The sequence below is a fragment of the Mirounga angustirostris genome, unplaced genomic scaffold (assembly GCF_029215605.1).
Source record: "Mirounga angustirostris isolate CCGP_5_RB_7025 unplaced genomic scaffold, mMirAng1.0.hap1 SCAF_1, whole genome shotgun sequence".
Classification (NCBI taxonomy): domain Eukaryota; kingdom Metazoa; phylum Chordata; class Mammalia; order Carnivora; family Phocidae; genus Mirounga; species Mirounga angustirostris.
Genome location: NW_026991709.1, coordinates 195,505,694 through 195,518,811, shown reverse-complemented (window position 1 = coordinate 195,518,811; position 13,118 = coordinate 195,505,694). Strand labels below are relative to the sequence as shown.

At 59.1% G+C, this 13,118-nt stretch overlaps 2 protein-coding genes across 3 annotated transcripts in view; one reads left to right on the top strand and one right to left on the bottom strand.

Moving 5' to 3' along the window:
- DNAH1 (dynein axonemal heavy chain 1) overlaps nt 1-3,741 on the top strand; it is a 72,858-nt gene extending 69,117 nt beyond the window's left edge. Inside the window, exons 71-77 of the mRNA XM_045862227.2 lie at nt 60-239; nt 308-484; nt 1,103-1,273; nt 1,435-1,565; nt 1,925-2,276; nt 2,829-3,063; nt 3,578-3,741. Coding sequence (XP_045718183.1) covers nt 60-239; nt 308-484; nt 1,103-1,273; nt 1,435-1,565; nt 1,925-2,276; nt 2,829-3,063; nt 3,578-3,699 — 1,368 coding nt within the window. The 3' untranslated portion in view covers nt 3,700-3,741. The remainder of the gene's footprint in view (nt 1-59; nt 240-307; nt 485-1,102; nt 1,274-1,434; nt 1,566-1,924; nt 2,277-2,828; nt 3,064-3,577) is intronic.
- Nucleotides 3,742-4,267: 526 nt separating this feature from the next.
- BAP1 (BRCA1 associated protein 1) lies at nt 4,268-13,101 on the bottom strand. Of its 2 annotated transcripts, XM_045862228.3 has the most exons (17): nt 12,920-13,101; nt 12,792-12,821; nt 12,628-12,682; nt 11,541-11,673; nt 11,048-11,167; nt 10,532-10,593; nt 10,302-10,444; nt 9,995-10,073; nt 9,417-9,540; nt 8,980-9,127; nt 8,280-8,464; nt 7,701-7,834; nt 6,683-7,161; nt 6,411-6,571; nt 6,051-6,143; nt 5,857-5,929; nt 4,268-5,656 (listed from the first exon to the last, which is right to left on the bottom strand). In XM_045862228.3, the coding sequence occupies exons 1-17, from the start codon at nt 12,954-12,956 to the stop codon at nt 5,523-5,525; spliced, it is 2,190 nt and encodes a 729-aa protein (XP_045718184.1). In that variant the 5' UTR covers nt 12,957-13,101; the 3' UTR covers nt 4,268-5,522. The 2 variants fall into 2 exon arrangements, with proteins under 2 accessions (XP_045718184.1, XP_064451575.1); XM_064595505.1 differs by lacking the exon at nt 11,541-11,673 and having other exon boundaries at nt 12,920-13,043.
- Nucleotides 13,102-13,118: the final 17 nt, after the last annotated feature.

Genomic DNA, 13,118 nt, shown 5'->3' with positions numbered 1-13,118 from the left:
GCCCCCCCATTGCCTCAGCTTGGGCCCGCCCCTCACTCCCTGCCCCCTGCCTCTTGCAGGTGTTGGAGTTCAAGTCCCTGCTGCTGTCTCTGTGCCTGTTCCACGGGAATGCGCTGGAGCGCCGCAAGTTTGGGCCCCTGGGCTTCAACATCCCCTACGAGTTCACAGACGGGGACCTGCGCATCTGTATCAGCCAGCTCAAGATGTTCCTGGACGAGTATGACGACATCCCCTACAAGGTGGGCCAGGGACAGGCTGAGGCGGGGCGCTGGGCGCTTGTGGGGGCCCTCACCCACCCACCCCGTAGGTCCTCAAGTACACAGCCGGGGAGATCAACTACGGGGGCCGTGTCACGGATGACTGGGACCGTCGCTGCATCATGAACATCCTGGAGGACTACTACAGCCCCTCCGTGCTCTTCCACGATCACAGCTACAGCGCCTCGGGCATCTACCACCAGATCCAGCCTACCTACGACCTCAATGTGAGCGCGCCCTCCCCGACGGCCGCAGGCAGCCAGCCAGGCTGGGTTGCTGGGCGTGCCATGAACACCTGGGAGCTGGGTGAGAGGAGGCGTGGCCCCGGCCCCCCAGCCGCTGCTGTTCATGGATTACTCCCTCCCACAAAGAGAGCCACAGGCAGGGAGGTGGACCCAGTCCCTGCCCCCTGGAGCTCGGGCTCTGTGGGGAGAGGCGACGTCTGGCTGCTCAGCCGCTGCCTGAGTGTAATTACTCAGTTGAGGCAGGGCAGCCTCTCCAAGGGTCCCAGAGGAAATGGTGCTTCGGCTAAGACGTGTGCAGGGAGGCTGCAGGGCCGGGGGGTGTGTCGGAGTGTGGGTCACGATTGTAAGGAGGGGAGCGTCACTGATTGGAGCGGCTGAATGAAGGAGCGGGGGCGGGGGGGACAGGATGCCAGCAGGCAGAGGGCTGGGAGGGAAGCGAGGGCTCCCCACACAGCGCCTCAGAAGCCATGCAGCTCTAAGAAGAGGGAGATGCGTAAGGGTTCCAAGTCGGGGAGGCAAGTGGGAGTTGTGCCCAATTGGAGGACCCCCCACAGGCTGGGGGTAGAGCGAGGTTTCAGTTGTGGCCCTCCTACCCTCCAGGGCTACCTCTCCTACATCAAAGGCCTCCCTCTCAATGACATGCCTGAGATCTTTGGCCTGCACGACAATGCCAACATCACCTTCGCCCAGAATGAGACTTATGGCCTGCTCGGTGCCATCATCCAGCTGCAGCCCAAATCGTCCTCTGTGGGCGGCCAGGGCCGGGAGGAGGTAGGTGGCATCAGGGGAAAGGGGCGCACGCGTTGGGCAGGGCCAGTCTCCCACCCACTACCCCCCTGCTCCCCCGTGGGAAGGAACTCTGTGCATGTGGAATCCTGCAGGAATTAAGGGGTGCTGGCCCTGACCCCCCGCGTGTCCCTTTGCCCCCACAGATAGTGGAGGATATGGCCCACAATATTCTGCTCCAGATTCCTGAGCCCATCAACTTGCAGCTGGTGATGGCCAAGTACCCCGTGCTGTATGAGGAGTCAATGAACACAGTGCTAGTACAGGAGGTCATTCGGTAATCCCCCTGCCACCCCCAGCCCTGACTTATTAGAGAGAGTTATTGTTATAGAGAAATGTCAGCAACAGCTACTCTGGGCCGGGCGCCGTGCCGCGTCTATGCTCTAACCCAGCTACGTTTTATTGTTCCCACTTCACAGATGAGTACACCAAGGCCCGAAACGGTGAAGTGACCTAAGGTTACATGTTTGCTAAGGTGCAGAGCTGAGATCAGTACCTAGGCTGCCCGACTCAGCTCCATGCTCTTAGCCCCCACGTTGGGCCACTGTTTTTCTGTCTATGGCCTACAAGTGGGGAGTACAGACACTGGTGTAGAACCCCCAGCCACTGCTTGCTTCCTTGCCGCTGGCTCCACAGGTACAACTGGCTGCTGCAGGTGATCACAGAGACGCTGCGAGACCTGCTCAAGGCACTCAAGGGGCTGGTGGTGATGTCCTCACAGCTGGAGCTGATGGCCACCAGCCTGTACAACAACATTGTGCCTGAGCTCTGGAATGCGAAGGCCTACCCATCGCTCAAGCCGCTGTCCTCATGGGTCATGGACCTGATGCAGCGCCTGGACTTCCTGCAGGCCTGGATCCAAGGGGGCATCCCAGCTGTCTTCTGGATCAGTGGCTTCTTCTTCCCCCAGGCCTTCCTGACAGGCACGCTGCAGAACTTTGCCCGCAAGTCTGTCATCTCCATTGACACCATCTCGTTTGATTTCAAGGTTTGCACACAGCCAAAGTCAGGCCAGGGTCAGGCTGGAGTATGGCCTGGGTCAGGCCCCCAGTACTTACAGGGGCCAGGCAGGAGGGGCGCTGAGGCCACAGCTGGCTGCCAGTTGGGGGTCCTGAGTGGGTCTTGGGGGGCAGGGAGAGCCAAGCCAGAAGTGGCTATGAGCCCCCAGGAAATCCCTAGGGACTGGACACAGACCGCAGGCTGCCAACTAAAATGGTGGGTGAGTGGGTTGCCTGGGTGGCTCAGTCGGTTAAGCATCTGCCTTCGGCTCAGGTCATGATCCTGGGCTGCTGGGATCGAGCCCCGCATCGGGCTCCCTGCTCAGCGGGAAGCCTGCTTCTCCCTCTCCCTCTGCCCCTCACCCTGCTCGTGTTCTATCTCTCGTTCTCAAATAAATAAATAAAAATCTTAGAAAAGCAGATAAATAAAACAAAATAAAATGGTGGGTGAGTAATGGGCGGGTGGGCAGGACTCTCAGGAGGGAGTTTGTGCCTCTTGAGCCCAGTCCACATGCGGGGGCATGTCTGTGCGCCCACCACAGGTAATGCACAAGTCAGTGCCAGAGCTCAAGAAAAGGCCCAGTGAGGGGTGCTACATCCATGGACTGTTCCTGGAAGGTGCCCGCTGGGACCCTGCAGCCTTCCAGCTGGCTGAATCTCGGCCCAAGGAGCTATACACAGAGATGGCTGTTATCTGGCTTCTGCCGACACAGAACCGCAAGATCCAGAACCAGGACTTCTACCTGTGCCCCATCTACAAGACGCTGACCCGAGCGGGTACGGGCCCAGGGTGGGGAACCTGCACCATGGGTGGGGGCCCAGGACTGGGCCAGCCTAACTGGTCAGGTTAGCTGAACAGAATGGCTGAGAGAGGCCGGTCAGCCCTCCTGAGAGTGAGCAGGCCAGGCCAGAGCTGGACCACCAGCAGGCAGGGAGGGTAATGCCCAGAGCTTGGGCTCAGTCTGTGGTAAGTGGCCCCTGAGCTCCCCATCCTCTTGCCTCCCTCAGCAGACCCACCTGGGTCTTGGGAGCCCCAGTATGCTAATGAAGGTTCAGAGTAGGTAAGGGAGACTTGGCGGGGAGGTGGGCCTGTGCTGGGTCCAACAGGGAATGAGCAGCGGCCCCAACTCTCCCATTCCTGGCAGGCCTGAGCCTTGGCCGGACCATTCACCAGGCAGGTTTCCTCTCGGGTCAGGGCCCCTGCTTGCCACCGTCTCAATCTGCTGAGTCCATTGCCTTTACCCTGTTCCTACTCTTGTGACAGACAACCCTCCCTTCTTGTCTGCTCCAGGAACACTATCGACCACAGGCCACTCCACCAACTACATCATTGCCGTGGAGCTCCCCTCCGATCAGCCCCAGCGACACTGGATAAAGCGCGGTGTGGCTCTCATCTGTGCCCTGGACTACTAGACTCAGGACAGAAGAGCTGGGGCCATTAAAGCCGTTTTCTAAGCAGTCCAGCTGGGCCCCCGCTGCTCATGTCTGTGCCCCTCCACAGGATTCACTGCCGGGGCAGCGGTGGGGGTGAGGGGCTGCGGCGGCCTCGGGAGTGAGGGTGCTTAGCAGCTTTGGCCTGCTGGACCTGTCCAAATGCAACAAGGGTAGAGCTGCGTCCTCCAAGGGGACCCCTCCAGGGACAGTGCACCGGGCGAGACTAGAGGCTACCTCGCCTCCTCAGCCCAGAACCCCGGCATCTGTTCAGATAGCAACGCCCTGAGAACCGGATGAAAGCCAGGTCTCTCTCCTCCCAAAGTGTCCTCTTCAGGCTCCACAGCCCACCCAAAGCCCCTCCTCAGCTCAGGTCCTAAATCCTGGGTCTAGGGTCCCAAGAATCTCTGCCCCAGAAGGATGGATGCCTGAGAATGTGTACTTCTCACCCCTCGGGTCACAGGCTCTTGGGCCCAGGTTTGGTTAGGTCCTCCCTCTCACCACAACCTAGCCTATAAATATCTTAGGCCAGCAACCACAGGAGAGTTCATTTCTTAGGAGAGTTTTATTCACTGATCCAATATTTACAGGGGCCAGAGAAGTCAGGCTGTGCTCAGCACAGAGAGGTGGCTTCTATGCTGGCCAGCCATCCCCTGCCCCAGTCACTATGTACAGATAAGGGGCCTGCTTAGATCACCTTCAAAGCCATCTGGCAGAGTCCATGGGGCTCTGTTTGGGGCCTGAGCTCCAGAGACAGTGCTGGGCCCATTGCCCCTTGGCATTAGGCCCTCTGGGAACACTGGGGCTCCAACTGGTTGTCTCAGTCCTGCTGTCCCCCACCCTGAGTGCCTTGCAGAGGCTGAAGAAGCTGGCGTGGCACGGAGAGCCAAGTGGTGTCAGCTTCCTGCAAGCAGCCCTGTCTCCGCTATCCCTAAGAGGAGGGAGACACAGTAATACTGAGGGGCTGGGCAGGGGCCCCTCTGAACCCCAGGCTCCAGGGTCAGAGCCCAGGAGCCCAAGGCAGGCCCATTGCCAGGGCTACAACACTGAAGGCAAAGAGCCCCAGAGCCTTGCTGCAGACAGCAGTCTTGACAAGCACGGCTAAAGCCAGGAAGGGAGTTTACAGGCCAATAAACAGCTTAAATACTTCTCTCTGCTCAGGCCGTGGGACCCCAGCGGGCTGCTCATTCCACCCTTACTAGGACACCCCACTCCCAATCCAGCCCAGCAGCCGGGTCCCTGAGTTTGGAGCTCTCCCGGGAGGAAGAACAGACCTGGCTTCCTCACAACAGGGACGACTGGTGGCTAGGGCTAGAGCGCAGGGCCCAAATGCCCACCCAGGCCCCCAGCTGGGACCCTGCAGTCATGACTCCAGCATGACGCAGGGACCTGGGCCCACCAGGATGACAAGTGTTGGAAAGAATGCAGTCAGGAAGCTGGCTATGTCAACACAGTGGTGGCAAGATGGGCTAGAGCCCAGAAAAATAGACGTCTCTGTAGGTAAAATATATACTCTGCTGAAGGCAGAAAGGCCAGGTCCTGGCACTCCACAGCCGGCTGTGGAGGAAGCCGCAGCACCTCACCGTGCCCCCGCTCCCCCTGCTGCCCCCGGAGCACTACGGGGCTGCCCTGCCCTGCCCGGCCCTGGGGCACAGTGCACGACTCCAGCCTGGCTCCCGCTGCCAGGGGCTGGGCTCTCTGGCTGCAACTTTTCAGTAATACTGGGAAGAGAGGGAGTGGGGTGGGGAAGGGGCCCCGGGGGGGCCAGGCGGCAAGAGCAGCTGCAGAGTACGGGCCAGCAGTCCTCACTGGCGCTTGGCCTTGTAAGGGCGCGAGCGTTTCCGCCGGTCAGGCTTCCGCTGCTTGTGGAGCCGGCCGATGCTGACCCCTTGGCGCCGCCGCACCGAGATGTTCTGCTCCACCAGGTTGGCCAGCATGCCTGCGAAGAGGCCGAGGCCCTTGAGCAGGAGGCTGGACGCGCAGCAGCCCCCCGCTCCATGGGCCACAGCCTCAGGCCAGGAGCGGAGGCTCTCCCGGCCCTCCCTGGGCCCCCCAGTCTGCTCAAGCCCCAAGACAGGCCTGAGGGACATGGCCCCCGGCAGGGCATGCCAGGTCAGCTGCGGCGGTAAGTGCCCTCACCTTCCTGGGCCAGCATGGAGATGAAGGTGCAGATGAACTCGTCGTAGTTGTGGGTCCTCCTCTGGTCGTCGATCTGCGGGAGAGAGGATGAGAGCACCGCAAGCCCAGCTCCCCGGAGCAGCCACCAGCTGGCCTCGGGAGGTCCCACGTCTGGGAAGACGGGCAGAGGACCAGCCGCTGGAGGGATGACCCACCTTGAACTTCTTCCTCTTCTCCACCTCTTCCTTGAGGCAGGCCTCATAGTTTGCAATCTCTGCCTCCACACACTTCAGCAGCGCCAGCAACTCCTGCCAAAATCCCGCAGTGCAGCCCTGAGGGGGGCTGGCCAACACCCCAGTCCCCCCACCAGGAAGCAGCTGGAGGCAAGGACGAGCAGCCAGCGTCCACAGAACCTACCAAGGCCCCGGCAGCGCCCCAACCCAGACAGGCTTCCTGGCGCCTGGCTTCCGCCACCCATGTTTACGCCAGAACCCGCAGGCCCCAGCCCCTGGGCAGCAGTGCCTCAGGCTCCCCCCTCCGGCCAGATTAGAAGAGCAAGCCGCAAAGGGACTCACCTTGGGAGAGTACTTCTCTCCGCTCAAGGGCTCACCGGGCCTGGCCAAGCCAGGCTTCTCTCTGCTGTCCACAGTCTCCACTACCTCCTTCTCTTCCGGGCTGCTGGACCCCTGGCTGCCTTGGCTTGGTCTGCTGCAGGGTGAGGAGCCCTTCCCACCCTCTGGGAAGAGAAGGCACGAGAAGACCCCTCAGAGCGCAGGCCAGGCGGTCACTTGGCCACCCGCCTCTCCCCCAGTGCCCCAAGCGGCCAGTGAGCCAGGCCCGGGCGCACCTGTCAGTGCCAGGGGGCTCAGCACCCCGTCCTCAGCCAGGTGCAGCAGGCCCGTGCTGACAAGAGGACCCAAGTCGCGTACAGCGCGATTGTAGCGGATGCAGTCAACACGCAGCAGGCTGTCATCCTCTCCAAAAAGCACCTTGGAGATGTGGGAGGTGACCGGGCTGGAGGGCCGCGTTGGGTTGGCTGAGCGAATGGGCGACCGCAGCGGCGAGTTGAAAGCACTGCCGATCTCAGAGGCCGTGTCCGTGCTCTCGTTGCTGGGGGTGGGCGAGGGCTGTGAGTGTGTGGGGACTGCCACGGCCGGGCTGGCCGCCCCGCTGCTCGTCTTGATGGACAGAGGAATCGAGAGGTCTTTCTGGGACTCTTTGAGCTTCTCGGCCAAGACGTTGATGGTGTTGGGCTGCAGCACTGACAGCTGCCCGTCCCCAGAGCCACTCAGGGGCCCCGGCTTCCCTGGCCCCTTTCGCTTGTACCTGGGGGTGGGGGGGCCAAGGAGAGGTGAGCCGAGGGGAGGGGCCGGGTGACCCCGCCCAGCAGTGCCCAGAATAGCCCCGGACACATCCTGGCCCCCAGGGACGGATGCTGCGGCTCCTTGCACTGGGCCCAGCAGCCTACCTGGCTGTGCTGAGCCTGGCACCCTAAGCTCCAAAAGCCACAGCCACGTGCTCTCGAAGGCCACCTCTACTCCAGCCGCCTCACTCTGGCCTTCTGACAATGCCGTGCCCTCTGACAGGGCTGCACCCCGCCCCATCTCCTCCATCCCAATCCTTTGACGCCTAGCCGAAAGGCCACCTCCCAACAGGACAGGCCTTGTTATCTGGTTAAATGTCTTCAACACTCCCCCAAGGCCTCCTGGAGTCTTGGGGACCAGGGATCTGGAGTCAGCCCCAGCAGGCCAGCCTCCCACAGGTGCTCAGTGTTACACGCTTCGGGCAACCTCAGACATGGGTTGGAACAGTCAAGATAGGATCTGCAGCACTTGAGCCTCTAGCCTTCCAGAGCTGGGGCTGACCTGATGGCAGAGTTGGTGTTCTGCACGTCGTCGTCCTCATCATCCTCATAGTCGTCCTCGTCGTCAGAGTACTGCTGGGGGGGGCGGACTGGAACTCGGCTGCGGCCCACACCTGCTGCCAGGTCTTCCTCCTCCTGAGGAAGGGCAGCCATAAGCAGGGACCAGTCAGCCCCGGCTGGACACAGCACTCATAGCCAGAAAACCAACACGGCTCTCCAGGTCGAGTCCACTGAACCCCAGGTGTTCTGAGCCCACCCATGACTCCTGGGGAGGCTGCTGCCCACCCAAAGACAAACTGAGCACCCTGAAACATGTGCCTTTATTTTGCCAGCAAAACCTAACTCATCGAGTGGTACCAGGAACATGCCCTAAACATCCTGCCCCACTGCTGTGTGAGTGGACTGAAAGTTGGGAGTTCTCTCTGCCTCTCTAAGCTCCTGTGGGGGCTTCTGGGTAGCAGAGAGACTTGGCCACCTAGGTGGTATAGAATGAACACCAAGGAACCACCTAAGGAAACGGCTTGTTGCAGTCTCTCAAGAAAGTACTGGAGGGGCTTGGGCAAGGGTGCTCCCAGCTCACCTGCATGGGGGACTTGGCATAGTTGTGATTGTCCAGAAAGGCTGGCAGCCGCTGAACAATGGGAGTGGGGTTGGAAGGAACCCCGTTGAGGCTGCTCCCGGGAGGCTTCACCACCAGCTTGGGTTTGCTGGGAGGGCTGTGGGTTGGGGCTTGGGGGCATGAACCAGCCACCTCCTCCACACCATCTGAGAGGACAAGGAGCACAGGCAGGACCTTCAGCCAGATCCCCAAGAAAACCTGTCCCAGCCCACCATCTCCCCAGACATAGCACTGCTCCCTCCTCCCTTGCCAGAGAAGAACAGATGCACTAGCTAACGGGATGAGAGCCCGCGAGCTCTAGGTCATGGGCCCATAGCAAGACGAAGAATGAGATGGAAAAAGGGAGGGAGGGAGACAGAAGGAGAAAAAAAGAAAAGCCTCTTAAGAAAACTAAAAAGGGAGTATCTATTATAGAGAAGGTTCAGGAACTGTCGTAATGTCAGCCCTTTACAGGTACCTTTCTTTAGGGGATGACTGCTCTCCCTCCATGTTCCGAGGGGAGAGGGCTGCAGGCACCAGGGCCTCAGGGCTCCAGGGCCTCAGGGCTCCCATAGGAGCCTCTGAACCTCTGCCCAAGTGCATCCATACACAAAGACTTGCTCTGCTTGGGCCTCTCAGCTCAAGCTCTGAGGCCAAGGGGAGGCGCCAAGATCCCTGGTACCTGTGTGAGTGGCCTCGGAGGCAGCTGCGGCCCTGCTTGCCTCCAGCGCCAGGGGGGACTTGCTGCTGGCTGGTTTGCACTCCTCAGGCAGCTGTGGCTCTTGAGACTTGTGGGTCTGAATCAGCTCTGGCTGTGTTACCCTGATCAGCTAAAAACAGAATCCAAGGCTCAGAGTCGTGAAAGCAGACCCAGCCGCTCGCTTGGACAGCAGAGAGCCTTGGTTCTACCCACTCGCTCACAAGGAAATACAACAGTTGAACCCAAACCTCCTTTTAGAAGCTATTCCCCCTCTCCACCCCAAGTCCCAGCTTTCCCACAAGGAAAGCAAAGGAAAGGAATGGTCAGGTGAAGCTCAACAGATCCGTAATAAAGAGTGACCTGGGAATCAGAGACCACGCCCCAGTGAGGGGAAGAGGGATGGCGGGAGGGGTCCCCACCTGCTGCAGGGCCTCCAGTACTGTCTGACGGTTCACCTTCAGCACATGCAGCCTGGCCTCGTACTTGATCCTGCGGTCGGGCACCACCGCCATCAGGTTGAAGCGGATGTCATGGTAGGGCTCCCTGCAGTCACAGCCACAGCCGTGAGAGCAGCTCCCGCCCAGCACCGCCATCAGGTTGAGACAAACAATCTGGCAGGGCCCCCTGAAGTCCCAACTACGGCCACAGGTACAGGCCCCACCCCGACAGGCGGGCGGCAGCTAGTAATGCATGCCAGGCAGCTGAGCCGGTGCCTTCCAATGACCTGCCTGAGGGGCCTATCAGCAAGTGAGCCAGCATGTCTGGGCCACCTAGGGCTCCCCCAAGGCCTGCCCCTCCCCAGCCTGTCCCAAAGCAGGCCACAGGCAGCCTGGGTGGGAAATAGGGCAAGGAGTCGGAAGCCCAAGATCTAAGCTTGACCTGGCCAGATTCATCATGTGGCCTTGCACAAGTCATCTGACCTCTCTGCTTTCCCTCTTCTGTGTCCTTCCCAACGGGGGCACAGCTCCAGAGGGAAGGGCAAGCACAGAGCCCTTACCCTGCGGTGGCGAGGCCGATTCGCTCCATGATGACCCGCCGGGCCTTGTCTGTCCACTCCTCATCCTCCCCCCAGGGCCCTAGGGAAGACCAAGATGAGGAGTCAGCCGTTGGGAAGCCCTGAGTTTGGGCAGGCCAGGAGTGGGAAGGAAGATGGAGAGGTGTAGTCAGGTAGTACAGCGCAGGGTGCCATCCAGCCAGAGGTGGATGCCCTCAACACCAACCCCTGCCACTGGGTCCCCAAGCACCTGAGAACCCTGAGCCCTAGCTCCCTAGAAGGTAAGCAGAAAAACCCAATGGGTCCCTACCATGGTCAATGGGGTAGACCTTCAGCCCATCCAGCTCGAAAAGCCGTCCCGTGATAGGCACATAACTGACAAAGTGGAACGCCTCCATCGTCCGCACGGCACTAAGGCCGTTCTGCTTCTCGGGGAGGTGGCGTGGCTCAGGCCTGGGGAAGGACATACTCAGGGCCTGGAATGGGACAACCCTTCCCCCACCGCCCCCACTCCCATCAGCTCCCACAGTGCCCACACACCTGGCATGGCTATTATGTGCCTTGGCCAACTCTGGGGCATTGCCAATCGCATATCCTTTGCTCTAGAGAAGGAAATAAGACATCAAAACAATTTTTCAGGTGGGCCTCTGGGTGGGAAGCAAAGCTCTGGAGAGAAGGCCTGGAGGCATTCCAGGAACCTGAAGCAGCATAGATGGATTTTCCTGAAAGGTTAGTGAAGACAGAAAAGAACTCCAGAGCTCCAGAAGGATGGGGTTAGTCTTGCACGGTAATGAGCGGACACTGGAGAGCAACGCGGCCTGATACAGACCTGACAAAGAAATTCTTAACATAGTGTCACTTAAGGAATGTTCCTTTCCTCCTTAGATCTTTCCTGACAATTGAGCCTAAAATTTAAGGGCCAAACATAAGGTAAATCCTTTGAAAGAAAAGGGCCTCATAGTATCATATGCCATATGGTAGCATTACAAGTAGGCCTGGGAGTCAGATCTGCCCAGCAAGCTGTGAGCCAGGATTGAGGGACTGCGCACGGCCTACCTCAGGGCTGAAGCCTTTGGTGAAATCCTTCATGCGACTTAGGGTAGGCCCCAGGTCCACATTGCTGCAGTTCAGGAGCACGCTCAGCAGGGCATGAGTGGCACAAGAGTTGGGGATCAGCTGTGAAACCCAAGAACAGTCACTCATACACAGCATACCTACAAGCCATACTGAGAATGGGGACCCAGAGAGGGACAGTCCTATCTGAACAACAAAACTCATCAGCTCTCCTCATCTCCACCCAACATTTGTTCATTCAACTAAATACCCACCAGATGTCTGGGGACATGCAGAGGGGACTTAACACCACCCTGCTCTAAAGATATTCCCTTTTGTAAGGAACTAAGAGCTCAGTTCCTTCTGCCAGGGGACTTCTCTAACCGCCACTCCTGGTATCTGCCTAGCTCCTCCTCCTGCCTTCCCCCACTTCCACTTCCCAGCAAAGACATTGGCAGCATCCCACCCTCCAGACGGAACACAGAGCCCAGCAGACCTGATGGGCAAAGAACATGTTATTCACAATATCATCATCAATCACAGACGTATCATCCACCAAGGTAGACACCTTGCGACGGGATCGGCGTTCTTCGATCCATTTGAACAGGAAGATGAATCCATACACTGGGCTGGGGAAAGTAAGGGGCAAAGCTAAACCAGCCAAGTGGGGGAAGGCAATCAGCATCCCCTTTCTTTTCCTGCCTATTCCCCCGCACTGTGTTACAACTCAGGTGCCCTTTCCGTGATCCCACCTCTACCCTCGCTTCTTTCCAACATGCCTAAATTGGCCCTGAGCCCTCACACCCAGAACCCAGAGTCAAGCATCTGGCTGTGATGTTCCGGAATACGCTGTGTCCTCATGAAGTCTAAGGTTTTTGGAGAAGAGATGAAAAGCTGGAACCCATGGCCCATGACAAGGTAGGAACAGAAGGTAAGGAAAGAAAAAAAACTCTGATCGAGGAATTTAAACACTAATTCTCACTGTGAACCCCAAGGCCTGGGCCCCAGTGCAGTGAAGAAAGCAAATGAACACCTAGATCAGTCCCTTCTTTCCTGGAAGATAAAAACAGACCTCTCAGTTCATGCACTGTAGTCGTTCCACACCTCTATTCTGCAGGACGACCAAGACCCTGAGGTTGGTCACCTTATAGGGGCCTTGTCAGATGCCACACACCAACCAATCAATGCAAGACCTCTGTGAAGGGATGAAAGCCACCGGCACACGAGTACATGAAAACTGTAATTAATTAATAAATTACAGCAGGCACTGTGTGACCTGAGTCAAGAGAAGGGGCTGCCTTCCTGCTACAAGACCAGAAAAGGCAGCTGAACTGTACTCCAAAGGATGGTCAGATTTGTACAGGGGGAAAGGGACTACTACATAAAGGGAAGTGCTGAAAGAAGACTGGGAGAAAACAAAAATATCCGCTTGATGAGGAGGGCACCCAAAGATGAGGGATGCTTCCATGTATGAGATTTTATAACTTGGGATTCCTACACTACCTCCCTTGAGGGGCACTCCTCTCCTGGCCCTCCCCTTGCCCTCGGGGTGTAAGGGAAGGCCCTGGCACCAAGCCACTCACCCCTGACATTTGCTTTGAAGGTCATAGATCTCCTCCACCTGCACCCCTTTGACACCTGCGATCAGGGAAGGAAAGAAGTCGGGAAGGGCAGCCCCAGGCTGTAGAGCGAGGGCACAGGAATGGGCCCCCACAGCCCGGATCCGGCGAGTAGGAGAGGCTCTTACCGAAATCTTCCACCAGGAGGGTGAAGAGGCCTGGGTGGGGCGACAAGAGGAGCAAGTGGTGGTCAGGCGGGCGAGTTTGGGGCCCACCCGGCCTCCCCAGCCCCCGGCCCGCCCAGCACCCTCCTCACCAGGGTCGCTCTCCAGCTCCAGCCAGCCCTTATTCATCTTCCCGCGGGGCGGCCCCTCAGCGCCATGTCCAGGCCCTCCCGACCCACCGCCGCCCGCGCCGGGAGCCCCCGCCGCCCCGGGGCCCCTAGCCCCACACACAGACAACGGGCCCAGTTGGCGTCACCCGCCCGCGCCGGCGACACTACGTCACCACGGCGC